The sequence below is a fragment of the Lynx canadensis genome, chromosome C2, assembly GCF_007474595.2.
Source record: "Lynx canadensis isolate LIC74 chromosome C2, mLynCan4.pri.v2, whole genome shotgun sequence".
Classification (NCBI taxonomy): Eukaryota; Metazoa; Chordata; class Mammalia; order Carnivora; family Felidae; genus Lynx; species Lynx canadensis.
In genome coordinates this window covers 85,612,367-85,638,609 of record NC_044311.2, presented here as the reverse complement: position 1 = coordinate 85,638,609, position 26,243 = coordinate 85,612,367, and the positions used below count along the sequence as shown (strand labels likewise).

Sequence of the window (26,243 nt, the reverse complement as noted above, 5' to 3'; positions counted from 1 at the left end):
TAGATTTATGTCTTGATCAACTGTGGGAATATTGTTGCTACTCACTGAAATAGAGCAGATTTGGTGGAGAAGATAATGCCCATTTTTTATTTAGTCATGGTCCATTCAGACAGAGATGTTCAATAGGCAGTCTGAAGCTCTGACAGATATGAGCTGGAGATAAAGGTGTGAGATCTTGATATTTATTTCCTTGAGGGAAAATTGGTTTTGTAGTTTGGGACAGTTTCCTTTTGCATTTTATGACATATATGTTAAGCTTATGCTGAGAGAGCTGCTTGCCAAATAACAGGCTTTCTCAAAGTGTTTTTGTTGAATATGTTTTTATGTTCTGCATTATAATTGTGAAATTGTGAGATTCAACCTAATTGATACTTGTTTTTTTAGTTTCTTTTCACAGTTTTCATGGCATTTGGAAATCCATTGTAAGAAAATTCTTTATTGTATTTATCCCTTCTGTGGATAGACATTTAAATTGTTTCCTTTTTTTTTTTTCCCTCAGTGCTACTGTGTTGATATTGTCACTGTGAAATTTCCTGTGCATGTCTCTGCACAAGTGTGAGAGCTAGGGAATAGAACTACCAGGTGGAAGGGGATATGTATCTTCAATTTGGAAGGGGATATGTATCTTCAATTTTATCAGATATTGTCAAATTGCTTTCTATAAAGGGGTTATATTGATGTATACTCTCACCAGCTATGTATGGGGACTGTATGTGTTATATCCTCTCCTATGTTTGGTATTGTCAGACTGTAATACTCTCCCGGTCTGATGGGTGTGAAATGGTATCTTGTGATTTTAAATTTGTTTAATTAATTGCTAATGAAGTTGGGCATCTTTTCACGTTGATTGTTCATTGATGTTTCTTCTATAAGTTACCTATTCATATTTTCCCCCCTTATTTTCTATTGGCTCACTTGTCTTTTTGTGGTGGTTGTTGTTGTTGTTGTAGAATTTTTGTATAAATGAACTAATCCTTTGTCAGTGAAAATCTCTCTGCCCAATATGTAGTTTGTCTTCACTTTATTTTTTTTCATCTTAAAATTTCACCTTATTTTGCACATATATCTTTTACACTTATTTTGCACATATATCTTTTTCTTTAAAGGTTTTTTATTTTTAAGCAACCTTTCCACCTGGTTTGGGGCTTGAACTCACAACCCCAAGATCAAGAGACTCATGCTCTACTGACTGAGTCAGCCATATATATAAAAATTTTTAAAAGTTATTTTTATCTTTCATACATAGAAAAATTTAATCAATCAATGGTACTGAAATGATCATACATTTGAAAATATTTTATAGCCATAAATGATGATACACATCAGCAAATGTGTTTTTTTTTTTTCTGTTTTGAGAGAGCGTGAACACATGCAAGTGGGGAAGGGGCAGAGAGAGAGAGGAAGAGAGAGGGAGAAAGAGGATCCCAAGCAGGCTCTGTGCTGGTAGTGTAGAGCCTGACTCTGGGTTTGAGCTCATGAACCACGAAATCATGACCTGAGCCGAAATCAAGAGTCTGATGCTTAACTGGCTGAGCTACCCAGGCACCCCGTATGTATTCTTTTTATTTTTTTTTATTTTTTTTTTTTAATTTTTTTTTCAACGTTTATTTATTTTTGGGACAGAGAGAGACAGAGCATGAATGGGGGAGGGGCAGAGAGAGAGGGAGACACAGAATCGGAAACAGGCTCCAGGCTCTGAGCCATCAGCCCAGAGCCTGACGCGGGGCTCGAACTCACGGACCGCAAGATCGTGACCTGGCCGAAGTCGGACGCTTAACCGACTGCGCCACCCAGGCGCCCCTGTATTCTTTTTAATAGACTTTATTTTTCAGAGTAGTTTTGGGTTCACAGCAAACTTGAGCAGAAAGTAGAGAATTCCCATGTTATCTCTGTCCCACATGCTTACAATCTCCTCACTTATCGACATCAGAGATCACAGTATGGCACATTTGTTGCAATTGAGGAACCTGAATTGATACATCATTATCACTCAAAGTCCATGGGTTACATTAGGGTTCACTGTTGGTGTTGTTCATTCTGTGGGTTTGGACAAATATATAATGACAGCCACCCACTGTCACACTAACATGCAGAATAGTTTCACTGCCCTCAGAATCCTCTGGGCTCTGCCAATTCATCCCTCCCTTCTTAGCCCCTGATGTTCTTAATGTCTGCATAGTTTTGCCAGAATGTCATATAGTTGAAATCATACAACGTATAACCTTTTCATATTGGCTTCTTTCACTTAGTATATACTTAAGTTTCTTCTACATCTTTTCATGGCTTCATAGCTCATTCCTTTTTAGCTCTTTTGAATAATATCCCACTTTCTAGATATACCACAGTTTATCCATTCACCTACTGAAGGATATCTTGGATGCTTGGATGTTTTGTCAGTTAAAAATAAAGCTGCTGTAAATATCCCTGTGTACATTTTTGTGTAGACCTAAGCTTTCAACTCATTTGGGTAAATGTCAATGAGCGCAATTGCTGGATTGTATGTGAAGAGTATTTTTAGTTTTTCAGGGCACCTGGGTTGCTTAGTCATTTGAGCATCTGACTCTTGATTTTGCTCATATTGTGATCCCAGGGTTGTGGGATCCAGCCCCGTGTCAGGCTCTGTGCTGAGCATGGAGCCTGCTTAAGATTCCCTCCCTCCCTCTCTCCCTCTCTCTCTCCCTCCTTCGCTTCCCACCCCCCACTCTGCCCCCTCCCTGCTCACGCTTTCTCTCTCAAAGGAAAAAAAAAAGAAACAAAAAGAAAAAGGAAAGAAAAGAGTATGTTTAGTTTTATAAGAAAGCCCCAAAATGTCTTCCGAGTGGCCACTTTGCATTCCTACCAGCAATGAATGAGAGTTCCTGTTGCTCCACATTCTTACCAGCACTTGTTGGTATTTTAGATTTTGGCCATTTTAATAGGTATATAGTGATATCACATTGTTTTGATTTGCATTTCCCTAATGATTTGATGATATTCCTTAATGATGTGATGTGGAGCATCTTTTTATATGCTTGTTTGCCATCTGTATATCTTCTGTAGTGAGATATTCAGACCTTAGGTCCATTTTTCAAATCAAATTGTTTGCTTTTTCATTGTTGAGTTTTAAGAATTCTTTGTATATTTTGAATAACAACCCTTTATTAGATATGTGCTTTGTAAATATTTCCTCCCAGTCTGTGGCTTTTCAACCTCTTAAGCAGCATTTACTTTGACATAAATATCAGGCATTTTTGTTTGTGCACTGTAATTTTCTAATTAATTGATTAGTGTTCTAACATAAGAAATCAAGATTGTGGTATGTCCCACCAAATAAGATAAGCCAGAATCAATAAAATTTTGAACTGAAAAAACACTCCCAACCAAAAAATTATAAAAAGAACAAATCTTCTGTGCTTTAATGTCTAAATTTAAATATATATTTAATATATACTAAAAACAATTTATATATTATATATAAAGCAATTTAATATATATTATATTAAAACTTATGTATAAAACTTTCTTCTATGGAATATAACAAATCACATTTATTATTTTCTTCACTTTATATTGTTCAGGCAATTTCTTTCCATTCCTCAGTATATTTCAAACATATTTTTTTGTTAACTATTAATATTTGAACCCCTTTCATCACTTTGTATCCCCATATTCCACTTTAAAAAAGTGCTTTAGGGGTGCCTGGGTGGCTCAGTCAGTTGAGCATCTGACTTTGGCTTGGGTCATGATCTCGGGGTTTGTGAGTTTGAGCCCCACATCGGGCTCATTGCTGTCAGCACAGAGCCTGTTTTGGATTCTCTGTCCGCCTCTCTCTGTCCCTGTCCCGCACGTGCGCACACACACACACACACACACACACACACACAATTCTCTCTCTCTCTCTCTCTCTCAAAAATAAACATTGAAAAAAAAGTGCTTTACACCATCTAATACAATATGTATACATATTTTATATCTTTATTGTCTTAACCCCATATAGTTCCATGAAAGCAGAGACTTGTTCATTTTGTTTACTATTATATTCTAAGTCTCTTATACAATGTCTGGCATAAATGTTAAAGAAATATTTGTTGAACGAATAAGAAACATTACTTATTTATACAAACTATTTATAAAATTGTTTCTTGATGTTTATTTTTGAGAGAGAGAGAGAGAGAGCAGAGTGTGAGCTGGGGAGGGGCAGAGAGAGAGGGAGACACAGAATCTGAAGCAGGTTCCAGGCTCTGAGCTGTCAGCACAGAGCCCGACACTGGGGCTCGAACTCAGGGTCTGTGAGATCATGACATGAGATGAAGTCAGACGCTCAACCAACTGAGCCACCCAGGCACCCCTACAAGGTATTTTTAAAAAGCTATTGCTGATTTCAGTGGAGCAGAATAGAGAGCCCAGAAATAAACCCACGATTATATGGTCAATTAAGCTTTGACAAAGAAGGAAGAATGTACAATGGGAAAAAAATCTCCTCAACTGGGGAGACTGCTGAGAAAACTAGACAATTACGTGCAAAAGAATGAAACTTGGACCACTTTCTTACACCATACACAAAAATAAACACAGAGTGGATCAAGGACCTAAATGTGAGAACTGAAACCATAAAAATCCTAGAAGAGAGCACAGGTAGTAATTTCTTTGACATCGACCATAGCACCATTTTTCTAGACATGTGTCCTGAAGCAAGGGAAACACAACCGAAAATAAACTATTGGGATTACGTCAACATCAAAAGCTTCTGCACAGCAAAGGAAACAGCCAATAAAACTAAAAGACAACTTACTGAATGGGAGAAGATATCTGCAATTAACATATCTGATAAAGGGTTAGTATCCAAAATATATAAGGAACTTCTACAAGTCAACATCAAAGAACCCAAATAATCCAATTAAAAATGGATAGAAGACATGAGCAGACATTTCTCCAAAGAAGACATACATATGGCCAACAGACACATGAAAAGGAGCTCAACACCACTTATCAGGGAAATGCAAATCAAAACCACAATGAGATATCACCTCATACCTGTGAGAAGGACTAAAATCAAAAACACAAGAAAAAACAAGTGTTGGAGAGGATGTGGAGAAAAAGGAACCTTTGTGCACTGTCGACGGGAATATGTGCAGCCACTCTGGAGAGAATAGTATGGAGGTTCCTCAAAAATCGAAAATAAATCTACCTGGGGTGCCTGGGTGGCTCAGTTGGTTAAGTAAGCATCCAACTCTTGATTTCAGCTCAGGTCATGATCTCACAGTTCATGAATTCAAGCCCCACATCAGTCTTCATGGTGACAGTGCAGAGCCTGCTTGGGATCTCTCTCTCCCTCTCTCTGCCTCTCGTCTCTCTCTCTCAAAATAAATAAACTTAAAAGTTTTAAAAATTAAAAAAATAGATCTACCATATGATCCATTAATTCTACTGGGTATTTACCTGAATAATATAAAAACACTAATTCAAAAAGATATATGCACTCTTGTCTTTACTGGAGTATTATTTACAACAGCCAAATTATGCAAGCAGCCCAAGTGTTTGCTGGAAGATGAATGGATAAAGATATGGTATATATATATCACATATATATATACGCATATATATATGTATGTGTATATATATATACACACACACAATGGAATATTATTTAACCATAAAAAGAATGAAATCTTGTGATTTACAACTACATGGAGGGATCTAGAGGGTATAATGCTAAGCAAAATAAATCAGAGAAAGGTACCATATGATTTCACTCGTGTGTGGAATTTAAGAATCAAAACACAGAAAAAAAGAGACAAACCAAAAAAGAGAGTCTTAACTAGAGAAGAAGCTGGCGGTTACCAGAGGGAGTTGGTGGTGGGGGCGTATGGGTGAAATAGGTGGAGGGGATTAAGAATACACTTATCTTGGTGAGCACTGAGTAATGTATAAAATTGCTGAATCTCGGGGCGCCTGGGTGGCGCAGTCGGTTAAGCGTCCGACTTCAGCCAGGTCACGATCTCGCGGTCCGTGAGTTCGAGCCCCGCGTCGGGCTCTGGGCTGATGGCTCAGAGCCTGGAGCCTGTTTCTGATTCTGTGTCTCCCTCTCTCTCTGCCCCTCGCCCGTTCATGCTCTGTCTCTCTCTGTCCCAAAAATAAATAAACGTTGAAAAAAAAAATTTAAAAAAAAAATTGCTGAATCTCTATGTTGTACATCAGACACTAACACTGTATGTTAAGTGTACTGGAATTAAATAATATTATGTGATGTGAAAATTATATAAAATTCAAACTTGTTTCCATAAAGTTATATTGGAACATAAAAAAAAAATTACTGCCGATTTCAAGAGTTGTTACAGTCTTTTGTTATTATCTCCAAGATTGATTTTATAATTACTGCTGATTTCAGACAGTTGTTATGGTCTTAATTTGTTGTTCTCAAGATTAATTTTACAAAGACTTCATATGCTGAAAAGGGCTCAAATCTCTGCTCATTACTAACTGCTATTCAGAATTTCAAATTTTATATTCTGAGCAAGAGTTATGCTACTTTACTTAGTAGAGTATGCTGATTTTCATTTTTAAGTTACGCATAGATTCTTAAGTAGTTAACCAGCAGGTTTATGTAGTATATGATATAATCCTTTACCATCAAAACCCAGCTTTAAAACATTTTGACCTCCACTGTGAATTTTAATGCAACATAATTATTATGTTAAGCATCTCTAAATCTCTCAATGGTTTGACTCAGAAATTTCTCTGAAATTGCTCAGTATTAGGAATATACCAGTCACAGGCAAAAAAACTAAAGATTAGAGATTACCAAGGAAATAGCTAAATAAAGTGTGTATGATGTTTTTTGATGTGAAGAAATCCTTACTTTTATTTTCCATTTTTTATGGTGGTAAAGTATATATAACATAAAATGTACTATTTTTAAGTGCACAGGTCAGTGGTATTAAAGTGCATGTATATTGTACACCTATTATCACTGTCCATCTCCAGAACTCTTTTCATCTTGCAAAAGCGAAACTCCGTACCCGTCAAACAATAGCCATTCCCACCGTATGCCTTTGTTTTTCATTGGACACTGTGGTTTTTGTTCCTAGTCTTGTCCATATGATGGACAAGATGTACGTGCTACTTTAACACTTGCCACTGGGAATGACTTTACCCTTCAGGAATGTGGTTTTATTCCTGCAGCTTTAAATAATATAGCCTATCAGAATATGACACAATTCCATATTCATACAGTAAATACATCTATTTAATGTTAGGCGGTTTCCTTAAGAAACATGCTTTTTTTCTTCAGCAATGTTGGGCACAGTAATAATAGTTTAAAGTAGTCACTAGAATTTTAAAACTAGGTGATTTCTGTTTCCAACTCACTGACATACATATGATTTCTTATTTTAAAATGTTGTGTGTTTTATATAAGAAAAAGTTCACGTTTGTGTGTTACAATGTATTTTTATTTTGACTTTGAGGGTAGTGACCTTCCCTGTGGCTGATTGCATCCTAGAGTCACCCAGGAGCTTATTAAAATTACACATTTCTCAACTGTGAAGATTGAAATTATGTCAGAGTGAGCGGGGCTGGGATCTGGGAGTCTGTATTTCGACATGCTCATTATTTGGTCAGGTATAGGTGTGGGTACCATTATCCCAGGAGACGTTTTTACTGGCATCTTTATATATTCTGGACTTTAGTGTGTATCATATCCACATATATTTCCATTCCTATGGCATTAAGCTCAAAAAAGACTTGTCAGCAGTTATTTTGAGGCTCCAGTAGGATCCTTTCATAAGACAGGTTGTTAGACACAGATTTAGATATGGTACATGGCCTCACATGAGACAAATAAGATTTAAGCCAGTTCTTAAGTCTGTAAAAGTTTAAGTAGTAGTTTGTGTTTCTTTCCCCTTGAATTGTGTTAAACACAAAATATTTTGAACTTGCACAGGTGTTTGAGTTTATACTTACTTGTAAGTGTCACATTTGCAGTTCTCTGAAGGTAAATTCATCCTTATTATACATCTTGGTTTATTTAATTCTCTCAGTTAAGTCACCTAATGTCTTTGAATATTTTCCCGTTATTTAGTTGGGAACATTAGGTATTACCAAGAATGTGCAACTAAGATGTTCTAAGTCCACACGTGTTTAATGAGGATCCACTGTTTCTGTAGTCCTTTCTTATCCCTTGTAAATCAGTGGATTAGATCTCTTGATGAACCAAGGAGTAGGAATAAATGCTCAGCTTAAATGTACGTATTCCTGAAGTTGTCCAGTCTCTCACTTAAGTCGCAGTCTTTTTCAGAGTGTAAGGACGGTTACATGCAAGAATGGTGACTTGCTGATGGACAATAAAATTTGAAGTATAAAGATTCTTGGCTTCCCAGCAGTATAGTTAATAGGATTGCATTAAGGTTACCATCGCTAGATTATTCACATGAAGATAACCCAGACTTCCACTTTGGTTTACTGCTGAAAAACAGGATTGGTGAATTTGTGGGACAGAATTATAACCCATCCCTAAAGAGTGGATGAAATTAATTTGAAATGGTTAAAGTTTTGTGTATATGTGTTGTTTTTAATTTTGAGAACTTATCAGCAAAGGATAACATTACTGTGGCTATATAAATGAATCATAGAGTTGGAATGAAATCAGTCCTCATTTTATAGAAAGACAAATACAGATTTTGATCTGTGTGTTGTCTCATGAGGAGTTAGAGCTACATTAGCGGTTCTTGAATTTATAGGAGTTAGATTGTGTTTAATATTATGAATGGCAGTAGAACTTTTGCCCCAGACTTCCTGAGAAAGAATGTGAAGGTTTCTTTTTTGTCTAATTAATAACCTTTATCTTCCAGGAAGAGAGATTGAGAATGGAGAGGGAAAGTGGGAACCTACCTACTTGTCTTCCTTGGTGATTGTTAAAATGTGTTTTCAGTTTCTACTTGGGAATTTTTTTTCTCGTTTTAGTTTCATGTGCCTTATATTCCTAGAAAATTTTCTATACTTCTACTTTAAAATATTAAATTAATCTTTTCTATAGGAGCAGGCTCATAGTTTATCAAAGTATCAGGCCAGAAGTGTTTTGCAATATTTAATAATTGTTTCCCACCCATTTTGACTTGTCTTTGATCTGTTAGTAGCTTTAAACATAGTTAATCACTTTGTTCTTGTTACATTTTTTCCACTTCCCTTCTATATCACATTCTTTTGGTTCTCTTCTTATCTCCTTAGTTGCTCTTTCTGTTTCTTTTGCTATTTCTTCTTGTTGTTCCTGACCTTTAATACTGAGTGCCCCAGACCTCAGTCCTTAATCATTTTTCCTATCTTCATTTTTTTCCAAAAATACCCAGTCTTGTGGCTGTAAATACTATCTGTATGTTCATGATTCCTAAACTTATATCCTCATTGCAGACTCCTAAACTCTAGACTCATTTTTATCCACCTTGATGTTACCACTTGTATATATGATAAATATTTCAGATCAAGTCCAAACCTGAGCTCTCATTCTTTTCTCCCCAGACCTGTTCTGCTCATAGCCTTCTCCATCTCAGTTGGTTACAACTCTGCCCTTTCTTGCTATTCCAGCTAAAAACTTTGAATCCATCCTTATTTTCATATTTACCTGCTCAGTGGTATACCTGTGCATGTGCTCATACACCACATCCAATTCATGAGGAAATCCTTTTAGCTCTACCTTGCAAATATATCCAGATTAACATTTCTTACCACTGACTGGATTTAGTTTAAACCAGCTTCATCGCTTACCTGGATGATCTCTAGTTTCCTGACTGGTCTCTTTGCTTCCTTTTTTGTTTCCCTCCAATCTTCTCCATACAGCAGCCAGAGTGATTCCTGAAAAACGAAGTCATATTGTGTCTCTTCCCTGCTTCAGTGGTTCCCCATTTCACTTAAAGGTAGAATTTTTGTCATTCGCCTACTAGGCCATAGGCTGTTAATGGTGATGGGGCTCTCCCTTAATTGTCTCATTTCCTCTCCTGCATCTCTTCCCTTTGCATGTTCTTTTTTTTTTTTTTTAATTTTTAAAAAATGTTTATTTGTATTTCAGAAAGAGAGGGAGAAATGGTACACAAGTGGTGGGAGGGCAGAGAGAGAGGGAGACACAGAATCTGAAGCAGGCTCCAGGCTGTGAGCTGTTGGCACAGAGCCCGACACGAGGCTGGAACTCATGAACTATGAGATCATGACCTGAGCCAAAGTCGGACACTTAACTGACTGACCTACCCAGGGGCCCCTCTTTTGCTTGTTCTGTTTCAGCCATACTGGCCTCCTTGGTATTCCCTTAACACACCAGGGCTGTTGCATTGGTGTGATATTATGTCCATAACATCCTTGTCTGTGTGGTTCACTTTTTCAGGCTTTGCTCAAATGTCACTTTCTCAGTGAGGACTATCTTGACCACCTTATTTAAAATTGTAGTTGTCCCTGCCCCCTGCTCTGCCCCCCATGTCTGTTTTACCTTTTGTTTTTTTAATAGCACTTAGCACTTTACAGAATACTATTTAAATGACTTATTTATTATGTTTGTTGTTTATTGACTGTCTTCCTCTTCCAATGTAAGAGCTAGGAGAGCAGGGATCTTTGTTTATTTCATCTGCATATCTCAAGCAATTGATACTTGGTCTTGTTTGTTGTTAGAGAAAAGGAAGGGAAATCTCAAGTTTCTTCATTTGTCTGAATTTTTCTAGTAGTAATTTTTAAAAAGTTGTTCAAAAAATTCCCCCCAACTTTAGTATAACTATTTTGGTTCTTCTCTTTGGATGTTTAAGGATTCTATTTGATTATAAGTTGAATGTAGTGATGGAATCATGGTAGTATAATTTTGTGGTGGTGTTACAGTGAATTCCTCCTTAGCTCCTTTGAGGTTTCTTTCAAGGCTTGTTTTAGAAATCCTATATTAGTGTATATTTTAGAGTGTTATATTACAAGAATTTCCCGTTTCTCTCAACTTTAAAAGAAGTCATAGGTCTACAAATGGTTAGGTAAGGTGTAGAGGCTCATTCTTGTATGTGGAAAGAACTGAGTTTTTCAAAACTTCTTTCATTGTAAGTCCAGTTTTGATGTTTAAGCAATTATTTGTGTATTCTTTTTTATTTTCTCTAAAGACTTTTATAGTAACATCTATATGAGGCTGTAGAGGCAGATTGGAATAACTAAAAACTGGAGCAAGAGGGAACTGGAGAATCACACATAAATACATGTACACCGAGATGCAGGCTTAACCGTCATGAGTGGCCTTGGGCTTCAGATTATGTAATTGTTCTTAATGTTTTGATTGTTTTAATGCTGCATCTATGCATCCAATAAACAAATGTTTACTTGGTAACTAAATAAACTAAATGGACCGTAGTTTCTGCTCAAGGTCTCTTAGTTTGGGCAACAAGACCAATAGTTGGATTTATCATATTGAGTGCCAGGTGCTCTATTTGATGTGAGTATGGGGTGCTTTGTGGAGGTGGTGGTGTTGAGGTGCTCCTTCCACTGAGGAGAAGGTACTTCAGTGTCACAAGTTTACTAGCCTGAAGTTCATGGTATGACCAGTGTCTTTAAAACCCTGAGCCTGTTTATTAGGCTCTTAAGTTTGTATTCTTCTGGATCCTGTTTACAGATCTTGTAAAATTGCAGGGTTTTAATGGAGATGAAATACTACTACTCTAAACACAGCCACTCTACTTTCATTTCATTCATTAACTTCCATTTAACAGTTCTGACATTCAACAGTTTGCTAAGGTTTCTTCCAATTCAGGATTCTGTGATTCTGGGATTGTAGCTCATTTCCTGTTAATGTTTTTTTCTCTTTTTTAGTTCATATTACTATTCTGTATTCTTCTCTTAATATAACAAATGCTATATCATACATGCAGGCGCCATGCAAATTATAAAACACAGTGAAAATATATGGTGAAATTATTTTCATTATGGACTAAAGCAGATTTGTTGTTGTTGTTGTTGTTAATGGAGAAGCCTGGAAAAGTTATAGGTGTGATTTGGTTAGCAGCCTAAGACATGTCCCCGATAGAACCCTGAAGGACCCTTTATGTAGTTATTTACCTGCTCTGATTTACAGGATATCCTGTGGCTTAAGTACCATTTCCAGTTCCTGAAAAGAACAGCCATGAAAGGGGGAATATGGTCTCTGATTATACTTTTTGACATTTTTTGTCTGGGCTTAGCCCTAGGTGTCCCTACAATCTTGCTCCCTTCTCTCACTGTGAGTCTGCAGATAGGCCTATCTTATCTGAAATACTTGGTCATCCTGACAGTATTATCAGTTACAATGTTCTTTCCTCATAGAGATCTACTCTCCCCCTGTTATGTACCATGAGGTTTACAGTGCTCTCTTCTCCCTAAAGGTATTGACCCTGACATGCCACTGATATGATAAGCATTGCAGTTTAACTGCTCTTGTTGAACATTTGATTTTAATTGTTTAAACAGTGATGGTAACTACTTTATTTTCCTATCATGTCAAAACCTACTACGTAGTGATAAGATTCTTGGGAATGGACCGACTTGTATAAAGTCAATTAAAAAATTTTTTTTGAGGTATACCTTCCTAAGTTTATTGTGATTTCAAGACAAATACCTTTTTCTTCAGCTTTTATTTTTCTGGGCTCAGTTGAAAGCAACATTATGTAGTAGTCTCTAAGTTTGTAGTTTTTCCCCTTAACCCTCTGTTTTTTTGGATTAAAGTGACCTTACCCCCTTTAGATGACTAATACCTTCATTCTAGCTTTACACCCTGGACTGTGAAAACTGGAAGGGACTATTAACCGGTCATCTGTCACTGTTGACGTATGGATCCCAGCACAATAGAAGGACCATGTCTTCTTCCACCACCTTCTTTTATGGCACAGTAGAATGATATTAACTCCTACTGTAATTATAGTGGCATTTCAGCTGCTTGCATATACTAACTGCCTGGACAAGAAATTCAGGCTGTTGCAGGAGGCTGAAATGGAAACAGCTTTCTAACATAGTACTGATTTTTTATGAGGAAAAAAAAAAGGATTTCCTATCTGGTAAAAATAAAACATTATCAGTATTTCCTTTGAATGTTTGCTATGGGCTGTGATAAAAAAATAACTTTATTTAGAGTTACTTCTATAGAGATCCATGATACCCCTGTTAAGGAGAGAACCTGGAGCCCTAGGAACAGATGCTTCTGTACTTACTCCCTTCTCCCATCTACACTTCTCTATGCAGAATGGTGATTTGGATACTATTTTAAGAGTGCTACCCTTTTTTTTAGTGATAGACTTGGACTCATAGGGTTATTGACACTTGAGTAATAACTTGAGTGTATGCTATTCATTCGCCTGAACCCTACCGTTTGCATCTCCACCATGGGCTATGGTTTGGTTGCTTCTTTAATTATGCTCCTTTCTGGCCTGAATGGTTTTATTTTGGATATTGTGTTATCGGCAGGAGAGAACATAAGGGGAGAAGGGTACGTGTTCCTTTAGCTACTTTTGTTTTTTGTTTGTATGTTTATTTTTGGGGGGGGAGGGGCAGAGAAGGGGACAGAGGATCTGAAGTAGGCTCAGTGCTGACAGCAGCGATCCTGAGCCCTATGTGGGACTCAAACTCACGAACCACGAGATCATGACCTGAACCAAAGTCGGATGCTTAGCCAACTGAGCCACCCAGATGCCACAACTACTTTTTTTTAGATTTACTTTTTTTCATGAGGAAATGGTAGAATAATGTTTACAATCTTTAAAAAAATAAATATAATGGAGTTCACTGAGAAAGATATGTGTGTGGACAAAAGATAAAATCATTTTTTTCCTGGGGTTCCTGGGTGGCCCAGTCAGTAAGACATCTGACTTTTTAAAAAAAAATTTTTTAAGCTTTATTTATTTTTGAGAGAGAGAGAGAGAGAGAGAGAGAGCGCGTGCGCATGAGTGGGGGAGGAGCAGAGAAAGGGAGACACAGAATCCGAAGCAGGCTCCAGGCTCCGAGCTGTCACCACAGAGCCCGATGCTGGGCTCGAACTCACGAACCGTGAGATCATGCCCTGAGCCAAAGTCGGACACCCAACCCACTGAGCCACTTAGTCACCCCAGACATCTGACTCTTGATCTTAGCTCAGGTCTTGATATCAGGGTCATGAGTTAAAGCCATGTGTTAGCATTTGCGTTAGGTATGAAGGCTACTTAAAAAACAAATTAAAAAAAATTTTTCCCTAAAATGTTAAGCTGAAAAAAAATTTTACAAAAAACCACCACTATCTTCCCCGATACTTATGATCTTTTAGAAAGTATGTAGAGGAGATGTTTGAAAAGGATGAATGACTTAACAATATAACTTTTGGTGAGGGTTTTCATCGCTTATAGGTTTTTCTTTTTTTCTCTGTGTTGAAAGCATGAATGAGGACCTGGGGGAAATCTTGCTTGGGAGAAGATAATAAAATCTAGGTTCTAATTTTCCTTTGAATGCTTATTCCAGGATAATTGATTGTTAAGATCCGGAGGTAATAATAAAGATGATCCAGTCTATTCCTCTCTTTGGATGGATGAGACAACTGTGGTTTGGAGAGATTAAATTATGTTCTCAGGGACTCATATTAGTTGGTAGAGAGTTAGACTAAACTCTTGATTTCTATTTCTAGTCTGTGTTTTTTACAATACTCTTACCCATTACAGGACTGAATTTCTCATGGGTTTTGCCAGGTTTGCTCAGTAGACCAATCTGAGCAAATAGGAGCAGTTATAACGTTTCTAACCTAATATTGGGCAAGAAAGACCTTTTAATTTCATTGAGACTTCTCAAAAATAAAGACTTAGTCATTTTTAAAAGGTGACTTAATATTGATATGCAATAAACATGCATTCAGAGCCTTAATACTTCTTTGTACTGATCGCAGAGTTGGCTCTGTTTGTTCTTAGAAGAATCACACAGAACTGACCTTGATGACCTTGGAAAACCAAGTGGATTTTCAAATAATATCTTACCATGTAGTATAGCACTGTGGCCTAGACTGAAGTAATGAAGTTAGGAAAAGTGTGTTTGACATACAATTTTTGGAAACTGGCAAGAGTATTGAAGTGTTTGCAATTTGGACTTGCTATTTTATTTGCTGTTTTAACTTTTTTGCTTCTTTTTCAAACCACTTCAAATTCATGTGGGAAGTACGTGATTAATCTAATTACCGCTTCCTTCCCTTTTGGGCCCATAAAATGAAAATCAAAAGAGATTGTGTATTTTCTTTAACATATATAATTATAGCTGGTATTTATTCAATATCCAATGAGTGTCCTGCACTGTGCTGAAATTTTTATATGTATTTTAAAATTTGTCATATAGCTCTATGGAAGAGAATGTCATTATCTGTATTTTGCAGATGAAATTGAAGCACAAAGAACTTGTTTGATGTTACATAGGCAGTAAGTAAAATATTGTATTCAAACACTGGCTCTTTAAAAAAAAAAAAATCCATCCCATTGCCTCTCAACATGAAGGTGTTAAAGAGACCCAATTCTAAAGGACCCAGAATTTACTGAACAAAGGGATGGCTATCCACATTACAAAATGATTTAGTGAGAGATTTATTTTAAAAAGCAGATTTCCAGGGTGTGTACTCTCTGTGTTCTCTGGTCAAAAATGCAGAGGGAGCTGTCTCATCCTACAGCCATCTCTAGTTTTGGTCATCTAGCTTTGCCACTTATTGAGACAGGGCTGCCCTTGGGTCAGTGGACTATCCCTGATCCAGCCATTGTCCTTTCTTTGCAAAGAATAAATAGTGAAGCATTGCCCGCAGTAGATAAAGCTCTTGAGCTGAAAGAGGAAGTTGGTTGGGGATGGTAGGTGCCATGATGGGTATATAGGCAACTCCTCTCAGTATCTAAATGGTTATTTAATGTATATGCAACCTTTAAGAATGTATCTATTATATAAAACAAGGAATATAGATGTTAGTTTCAAAATCTGTACATTATAGTTTATTTTATCTTTGTTAATTCTTTAGAAGGTAGTTATTACTTAGAGTCGCAAATCCATCTTTGTTTAAATATTTAATCTTTAATATTTATGTGCCTATTAGTGATCTTGAATATCCTGTTGTTACATTTTAGATTGCATCATCATGTGACCCAGTCTTAGATTATTAATTCCATTTTGAGGATATTGCCACGGTTCAAGTGGAAGTTAGGTTTTTTTTTTTTTTTTCCGTGTCTGTGTGTGTATGTTTTTAGGATTTCAAATGGATGGCTACAATTCTTCATCACACTTGTTTCTCTCAAATAATTTTCTTTTATAAAGAAAATATAGTGCTCATATTAGTCATACTATTCAGTTATTTTTATGGATCATTTTATAAAAATTGTAGTTTATAAAGGTTATTGCTACATCAGGGGTGTGCAATTATCTGGGTAGGGAGAGTTCTATTTTTGTGCTTCTCATAGAGCTTCATTTAATTCACAGCTGAAAGTGATCACCATGTGATTAGAAATGTCTCAGTGTTAATACTTGCTGCTAGATTTTTTTCCTATTCTAATTTTATGTTTTTAGTTAACTGTTTTCTAAGTTGATCATAAAACACTGTGATGCAGGAATAGATAAAATAATGAAGGTGATGGGGCGCCTGGGTGGCGCAGTCGGTTAAGCGTCCGACTTCAGCCAGGTCACGATCTCGCGGTCCGGGAGTTCGAGCCCCGCGTCAGGCTCTGGGCTGATGGCTCGGAGCCTGGGGCCTGTTTCCGATTCTGTGTCTCCCTCTCTCTCTGCCCCTCCCCCGTTCATGCTCTGTCTCGCTCTGTCCCAAAAATAAATAAAAAACGTTGAAAAAAAAAATAAAATAATGAAGGTGGTTATTAAAAGTAAAGTGATTTTTTTTTTCTAAATTATGGGCTTATTGAGCTTGTTAGGGTAGAGTCAACCAGAACTAAGTCCTAAAAATTATTTTCTTATATGTATTTTGTATATGAGAAAGGATTTTCATTCATGTTTTTGTATTTAATATTCATAATAAGGAGTCAGTAAACTTTTCCTCTAAAATGCCAGATAATAGTAAATATTTCAAGGCTTTGTGGGCCATATGGTCTCTCTTCCTAAACTACTCAACTCTTCCATTCCATTAAAGCATGGAAGCTGCCATAGACAATATGGCATGAGCTTGGCTGTGTTTCCAAAACACTTTATTTGTAGGTGCTGAATTTTAATTTAATATAATTTTCTTGTGTCATTAAATATTATTCTTTTGTTTTTTCCAATCACTAAATAATATAAAAACAATTTTTAGCTCATGGGCATAAAAACAGGTTATGGGGGTGCCTGGGTAGCTCAATCAGTTAAACTCTGGATTTTGGCTCAGGTCATGATTTCAGCTCATGAGTTCAAGCCCCACATCAGGCTCTGTGCTGACAGTGTGGAGCCTACCTAGGATTCATTTTTTCTCTTTCTCTCTGCCTCCCTTCCTCTCCCTCTTGCTCTTTCTCTCCCTCTCCCTCTCTCTAAAATAAATAAACTTTAAAAGTTTAAAGAAACAAAACAAAACAAAAACAGGTTATGGTCTAGACTTGCCTGAAAGGCTGTGGTTTGCTGAACTTTGTTCATAATAATCCTGTGAAACTTTGCTGATGGCCTTCTGTTTTTTCCCCTTTCCTTTAACATTATTTTATGTTTTGCTTAATTTGGTACTTAATCATGCTTTTGTTGTTAATATATATGTAACATTTAAGTTTTAACAGTTAAAATTTTTTTAATGATTTTTATTAAGTTTTAAACTATGGAGGGTATCGTCTATAATATTGGCCTTTTTAACACCTTGCACATTTATAAAACTTATATAGGTTCAATAGGTATTTGGGAGAGATGAAAAGGAATAATATCTGTTGTCCAATATTTGAAGGAATGTTGTGTAGATTGTTTCATTTCACTCATTCATTCATTTATTAAACATACATTCCAGGATGGTTCTCTTTCATTACAGAGTAGAAGTAATAGGGAGGAAAAACTCACCTCAGAATGTGGGGATAAGAGAAAGGAGAGAAAGAAGCTCTTATCATGTTCTTTGTGTCATGGTATATACTGTGGTCAGTGGTATAGACAGTCCCTCATTTAACCTTTACAAATCATTTAGGTATGTATTTCTTTACTCATTTTGTAGACAAAGAAACTTAGACAAAATATCTTCAGCTTAGAGAAGTGAATGATGGAGTAGGATTTGAACTGAGACGATATTTCTGTATACTTTTTATACTAAGGAATATTCAATTAACTAGTCTGCCTTACACATTGGCTTCTTAGATGTTACAACAAGTTTTTTTGTTTGTTTGTTTTTTGGTTTTTTTTTTGCTATGACTACAACTTTTCACACATATCTTAGATGACCAAGAACAAAGACTTTTTTTTTAAAGAAATGGTGAAATGTTGAAGAACTCTAAGCTAAAGTTTCAGATTCTTTGACTATATGATTACAAAGGGCTTTACTTTTATTTATTTATTAAAACAATTTTTTTAATCATTTATTTTTGAGAGAGAGAGAGAGAGATAGATTGCTTGCACACACGCGATAAAGAGGAGCAAAGAGAGAGGGAGACACAGAATCCAAAGTAGGCTCTAGGCTCTGAGCTGTCAGCACAGAGCCCGACGTGGGGTTTGAACCCACAAACCACGAGATCATGACCTGAACCGAAGTCACACACTCAACTGACTGAGCCACCCAGGCGACCCAGGGCTTTTCTTTTAAATGACATTTTCTCTTTTGTGTTTGTACTTCTCTTTAAAAATGTTGTTTTACAAAAGCAATTTAGAATTGTACAATGAAATATGATTGAGGAATATACATAGTTTCTGTCAAACTGTATGTTTAGCAGAAATCAGTGATTAAATCAAATCTTGACCTGGTCATTTCAACTAATTTGCTTGAAAGAAATTGAAGATGGGGGCTCTAGAGTGGCTCAGTGGGTCAAGCATCTGGCTTGGGCTCAGGTCATGATCTTGCGGTTCGTAGGTTGAGCCCTGCGTTGGGCTGTGTACTGACAGCTCAGAGCCTGGAGCCTGCTTCAGATCTGTGTCTGCCTCTCTCTCTATCCCTCTCCCCCTTGCGCTCTCTCTCTCAAAAATAAACAAATATTTTAAGAAATTGAAAAACCCAGAAATTGGAGATTGAGTAAAGGTAGGTTAAAAAAAGGTAAAAAAGTAAATGAAGAACATTTTTGATAGAGTAAACAATTGTGGGGTTTCTTTCTTGACTCAACAAGCATTTTGAGTGTCTATACTGCTATGGGGAGCTCAGATGAGTAAGAGAAATGGACAGTGATAGAGACATGCATGAGGTGTTGTGGGAGCATAGGAGGATGTGTAATCAAGCTGGAGTGGATGGAGGAAGAGATTCCAAGAGGCCCCACCTCCTGAGAAGATGATGTCTGAATTTTTCCTTTTCTCCCTTTATTGGCTTTAAAATAATTGAAATGTGCATAGTTATTGCAAATTCTAAACATTCCAGAAGTATAAGTGGTAAAAAGAGTAAATCCTATTTATGCTTTCTGCTCTCCAATCCTTATTTTTCAAAGTTATTGTTAAGAGATTGGTAAATATGCTTCCAGATTTTTGCCTATGCATAAACCAAGAGATTTTTTTCCTCCACAAAATTGGGTTCACACTATATATAATTTTGTAAGTTGCTTTTTCCCATATGTAATAGTCTAGCATGTATATGTTTCTATCTCAGTAGATAGAGATCAATCAATCTCATTTCAAAACTTGCTGCCTCACACAATGGGATGGATGTACCATCATTTGTTTACATTATTTCCTATTGTTGGACATGTAGGTTTTCAACTTGTTACAAACAATGAATATCTTTGTGCAGATATGTTTGTTTTCTTTTATGCATTAAGTTTTACATGATAAGTAGCATATATAGGCAGGTGAAGGGAGTTAAGGTTAATGTGAGGAGAAAATGTTTTCTAGGAGAAGGGAACAATATATAATGTGAAAACACTGCTGAAGAAAATGACACTTTTAGTTAGGGGAGAAGCATTTCTGTTTCTCTGCTGTGGAAGTACAGTACCTCTTGTTTTCTTGAACTTTAAACTGTTATGCTAGAGTATTTTATTTTGTGGAATAGGCATCTCTTTACTGAATAATTTATAGTTGTATACAATTTTCTTATTTTGGAGATTAAAAACTATTTTCCAGTAAATGTTACCAGATGGAGAAGTAGAATCACAAGCTGATAAAAATGGTTATTTCCGGGGGCGGGGGGCATCTGGGTAGCTTAGTCGGTTAAGTGTCCGAATTATTCAGCTCAGGTCATGATCTCACAATTCATGAGTTTGAGCCCTGCTTCGGGCTCTGTGCTGACAGCTCAGAGCCTGGAGCCTGCTTCGGATTCTGTGTCTTCCTCCCTACCCCTTCTCCACTTGTGCTCTCTCTCTGTCTCTCTCTCTCAAAAATAAATAAACAGTAAAAAAAATGATTATTTGGATGTTACACAGAGTTTAAGTGAGTAGTTCTGGAAATAGAACTTTTATCTTAGCTATCTTTTTCTTAGTCCTGGTGTCTAATTGAGATTTCTTACGCAGAGTTCGAAATAACTTTCTGGGTGGTTAGTCCCCCACTGCTGTCCATTTGAAATACATTTAGGTTAATCCATAAAATAACTGCTGGGAAGTTGCTAGTTTTTCAAGTAGGTATCTGACAATGTGATAGATGGCTTAAAGTAGATGACTTGTGTTTTGTTATATCTTAACTCTTAAGTGTAAATTCTTATTACCCTTAAAAAGTTTTAGTTGCTGTTGTTTTGTTCCAAATTTCCATTTTTGGAAGTTGCTTATAGTGTGTGGTATCAAGTACTAAGTTTTATAGAAATCAGTAGATTTCTTAAAAATACATTGGAAACAAAATTGTTCATTAAACAAGGCTGACGTCTTTCTGAACTATTTATAAAAGTAAAAATTTTTCTTTTCTGGTTGTCAGGGATGCTCTGTTGTGGTTAGATGTGTTTTGTTAAATAGAAATCTGAGTCTTCAAAACACTAAAAATAGAACTACCTTACGACCCAGCAATTGCACCACTAGGCATTATCCGAGGGATACAGGTGTGCTGTTTTGAAGGGACACATGTACCCCATGTTTATAGAAGCACTATCAACAATAGCCAAAGTATGGAAAGAGCCCAAATGTCCATCGATGGATGAATGGATAAAGAAGATGTGGTGTATATATACAATGGAGTATTACTCGGCAATCAAAAAGAACGAAATCTTGCCATTTGCAACTATGTGGATGGAATTGGAGGCTATTGTGCTAAGTGAAATTAGTCAGTCAGAGAAAGACAAAAATCCTATGACTTCACTCATATGAGGACTTTAAGAGACAAAACAAATGACCATAAGGGAAGGGAAACAAAAATAATATAAAAACAGGGAGGGGAACAAAACAGAAGAGACTCATAAATATGGAGAACAAACTGAGGGTTACTGGAGGAGTTGTGTGTGGGGGGGTGGGCTGAATGGGTAAGGGGCACTAAGGAATCTAGTCCTGAAATCATTATTGCACTATATGGTAACTAATTTGGATGTAAATTTAAAAAAATTAAAAATTAAATAAAAAAAAAAGAAGTCTGAGTCTTTGTTAAAGCTCAACTTTTAGAATTTCTTCCTCATTAAAAAAAAAATCAAAACACATGCTAAATACTTCTAATTAGTGTTATTAATATGAATAATATGAATGCTTTGAGTCAGTCAGCCTAATGTTTTCTCTCATTACCTTAAACAATAATTGTATTATCTATTCTATGTTTATGAAATGTTTATACTTCATCCTAAGGTAATTATTATCAATGTGAAGTGTAATTTTTAAGCATTCATATCTTTTGTCATTTAGAGTTATTTTTCAGCAATAAAGTGTATATTTAAACAAATGATAACTTAGGGGGGAGGGGAAACCTGGAAGGTGGTTGTGGGGAAGGACTGGTGGGAGGTGGAGGGCACTTAAAAAATAATGAACACATGATAACTTACTTCATATTTACTTTTTCTAGGGCTGCTTTGGAAGAAGTAGAAGGAGATGTGGCAGAATTGGAACTAAAACTTGATAAGGTGAATTTTACGTAAAAATTTTTTTTAAAGCATTAATCTTGTTTTCTGTAAATAATGATTTGTGCCTTTAATACTAGGTGGTTCATGTTACTTCTTTTATCTCTTTGACGGTAAGTGTCATTATTCCAGTTTTACACATGAGGAAATTGAGGCTATAGACATCAAATAGCTTGCTGAAAATCTGAGTGCCAGAGCAAGACTTTGACCAGTAGCTGACTGCAAAGCTAACTAGATATCTTTTATATTGTTGGACCTTTGTTTTCTTCTTTTCCATCAAAAAGATTGCATGTATCTTTTTGATGCTTAATGGTTTTCATACATAACCTGACCATTCTTGTTTATAAATGTGGGTTTGGACACATTAAACATAAATAAAATTTAAAATATTGATTCCATTTTTAAAGCTAATCCCATAAATATTTAGTGTATATTTAATAATTGATATTAAATGGTTATATTCTATGTAAGGGTAAAATGTATATTGATTTCTATCTTCTGTATTAATTATTGATAATCTTTTTTGTCTCTACCCAAGCAACATTGCTATATAGCAGGCAGCAATATGAGAATGAGTAAGACATGGCATCTGATTTCAAGTAACCATTGTTTAGTGAAATAATCTCTTAAAATTTATGGAGTTAAATCAGATGCACATACTTGAAATACTTTTTCTGAAAATAACTTCCTACTTGTTTGTTATTGTAAATTGTATTACTACATAAAGCAGTGCTTCTCAAACTTCACTGTGCATAGGGATTACCTGGGGATCTTGTAAAAATACAGATCCTGATTCAGTAAGTCTGGGGTATCTGAGATTCTGTGTTTCTAATGAGATTCCAGGTGATGCCAATGCTGTTGTTGTCCCATGGACTGCACTTTTATAGCAAGGATATAAAACACATACTAGTTAAACTAAAGGTTTTCCAATGTTTTGAAATCATGAAATGTATGTATATAATGTAAACAGTATAGAAACCATATAAAGTAATAGTATTAGTTATGTATTTAAAACCAAAAGTTTAGAAAATGTTTACTAATAGCTTATTTTTGTGTACTACTCTATAGTTTTCAAAACACTTTGATATGCAGTATATATATATTTTTTAATGTTTATTTATTTATTTTTGAGAGAGAGAGCACGAGTGGGAGAGGGGCAGAGAGAGAGAGGGAGACACAGAATCCCAAGCAGGCTCCAGGCTCTGAGCTGTCAGCAGAGCCTGACGTAGGGCTTGAACTCATGAACTGTGAGCCCGAGTCTGATGCTTAACCAGAGCCACCCAGGTGCCCCAATATGTTTTTTGATTTTTACAATAATTCTGTGAGTTAGGTAAGACAAGTGCTACTATTCTTATTTTATAGATGAGGATACCAAAGCCCAGAAAGTGAAGGGGACTTGCTTCAAATCAGAGTTAGAAGAGGCAGAACCAGGGTTAGGATTCATATGTTTTTATTCTTAGTTCACTGCCTTTTTTTTTTCTTTTAAATTTTTTTACTTTTTAAAATTACATCCAAATTAGTTAGCATATAGTGCAACAATAATTTCAGGACTAGATTCCTCAGTGCCCCTTACCCATTTAGCTCATGCCCCCTCCCGCAACCCTTCTAGTAACCCTCAGTTTGTTCTCCATATTTAAGAGTCTCTTCTGTTTTGTCCCCCTCCCTGTTTTTATATCATTTTTGTTTCCCTTCCCTTATGTTTGTCTCTTTTGTCTCTTAAAGGCCAGCATTTGCACTACTAAGCATTTATCCACGGGCTACAGGTGTGCTGTTTCGAAGGGACACATGCACCCACATGTTTAGTGCTCTTTTTGTTCAGTGCTCTTTTTGTGCACCACTGTACTTCTGGGTCTGTGTTGGGATAGCCCATGCCACTTGGATATTTATTTTAAGGAACACAAGAGTCTAGGCAAGTGTTTTTTTAAAAAATTACTGTTACAATTCTTGGTGAGGATATTTTCAAAAATTTTATTTTCTCCTTAAAATTATATGTATGGGATTATCATTGTTATTATTATTTTACCCAGAGGTATTACATGTATTTTAAGCACTCTCTGAAACAAAGTTTTCACACCTTTCGGGTAGGCAACAAAAGATGTAGTCTTGATTTTCTGGTAGATTTATGAAAGAGTATGTAGAAAGGCGAGGCTTTGTAAAGAATCCCAGAGTAGATTATTATGGGTATCTATTCTTTTTGGGTAGAACTACGTGTAAATCATATGAAACATTTGTATGTTTGGGGGTATCCTCAAAATTTAAAGCATCTAAACAGAATCCACTAACAGCATTTTTGTTACTGATTTTGCTTTTATGAGCAGCTCTTTCCTGCCTTTTACCAAATTTGGTTGGGGTTGAGAGACTGGTAGAACCTTAAAACAAAAAGATTCAAATTTAAAACAAGTTATCAAAGTATTGGCAATTAGTACTAAGGTCTCTAAGCCCTTTCTAGAGTATTCATTACCCAAAGGGCTAATAAGAGCATCATAGAAATTTTGACATTTTAAAAACTATTATCTTTCATCTGAATAGACGTTCTATCGTTACTTTTATATTTCTCTAGCTTAAGATCTTGATTTCTTGTAAAACGTACTTCTCCCAAATTCTTAAGCTATTATCTATCATTTTACTTTAGAATTTTGAGGTGTTAGCATAGAGAAGAGAACCTGAGAGAGCAAGAAATGGTGTTATTGAAGGTGGTGGCATTGAACGACTTGTGGAGGGGAGGGGTTGCCCAAGATTAGTTCAGTGATTTCATAACTTTGTGCAGGGCAAGTTCCACCTGTAATATCATTGTAAATCATGCCATCAACAGGTTAAACTAGCTTGATGACTTAGCTTATATTTATTTTGTTTGTAATATATGCTACCAAGAGTTAATACTCCTTGTGGAAAATAATGCTTCATGAATGGCATTGTTCTGCTGGGTCCAATTATTTATCCATTTTGCCAGGTATTCTGGCATTGACAGAACTGTGGAGTATCACAGTGGCCATCTAGATGTAATCTCTGTATCTGTTGCATCTTTTCACTGGAATGCTTGCTCCCTTTTTGTTAAGCAGATACTTTTTATTTTTTATTTTATTTAAAAATTTGTTAATGTCTATTTGTTTTTGAGAGAGAGGGAGGGAGGGAGGGAGGGAGGGAGGGAGAGAGAGAGAGAGAGAGAGAGAGAGAGAATATGAATGAGCAGGGGAGGGGCAGAAAGAGAGGGAGAAACAGAATCTGAAGCAGCTCCAGGCTCTGAGCTGTCAACAGAACCTGACGCAGGGCTCAAACCCACAGACCACGAGATCATGACCTGAGCCAAAGTCGGATGCTTAACCGACTGAGCCACCCAGAAACCCCAAGCAGATACTTTTTAAATCACAGCTTAAGTACTACCAAACTTAGTTTCTTTTTCTTGTGTTGCATTCTTTCTTTCACACATTTCCATTGAAATTATTTTAATATTATCATAGTCTTTGGATTGTAGCATAGTTTAATAGTTAAGAACACAAAGCCTAGAATAAGGCTGCCTGCGTTTGAATCTGGCTCTACCACTTACTAAGCTATATGACCTTGGGCAAGTTCCTCAACCTTACTAGGCCTCAGTTTCTTCATCTCCAAAATGGATAAAATTGGAGTATCTGTCTCATAGAGTTATTAGTAAGGTTATATAGGTAAAATGTTTTAATATATGTTAAATGCTTAGTATGGTTCTTAGCACATGGTAAATTCTAAATAAATGTTAATGATGGTATCTCTTCAACAAATCATTAGCTTCTTGAAGACAGATTGTCTTTGAAGGATAAAAAAAAAAAACCCTTCATTTGATGTGCATTTACTGTGTATCAAGTGCTAGATTTTACTTGTATCTCCAACTGTCACAACAGTGTTGCACAGTTAGCATTATACCCAATTTGCACATGAAAAAAAATGAGACTTAGGCTGTTACTTACTCCAGGACAGTCAGCAAATAAGTTGTTTATATTCTTATCATTTGGAAAAGCACCTGTGACATACTTATCACTTAGTAAAATCTTCCCTCTTTGTAGACTTAGATTATTCATTTATACCTGTCATCAGGGTCCTCTGCTAAGGCAAAGTGTCAAGTCAGTCCTTCTTCCTCAGTGGCTGCAGTGTAAGTATGGTTCAGCAGTATGACAATTCCATAGTCTCTCCAGCTCCTGTGATAGTGACCTCTATTCTAATTCTGATACCTGTTTTC

General features: G+C 36.2%; 1 protein-coding gene across 1 annotated transcript in view; it reads left to right on the top strand.

The window, feature by feature from the left end:
- Positions 1-26,243, top strand: part of ACAP2 (ArfGAP with coiled-coil, ankyrin repeat and PH domains 2) — a 155,707-nt gene that overhangs the window by 34,921 nt on the left and 94,543 nt on the right. The window contains exon 2 of the mRNA XM_030328638.1: positions 21,982-22,039. Within this exon, the coding sequence (XP_030184498.1) occupies positions 21,982-22,039 (58 nt within the window). The remainder of the gene's footprint in view (positions 1-21,981; positions 22,040-26,243) is intronic.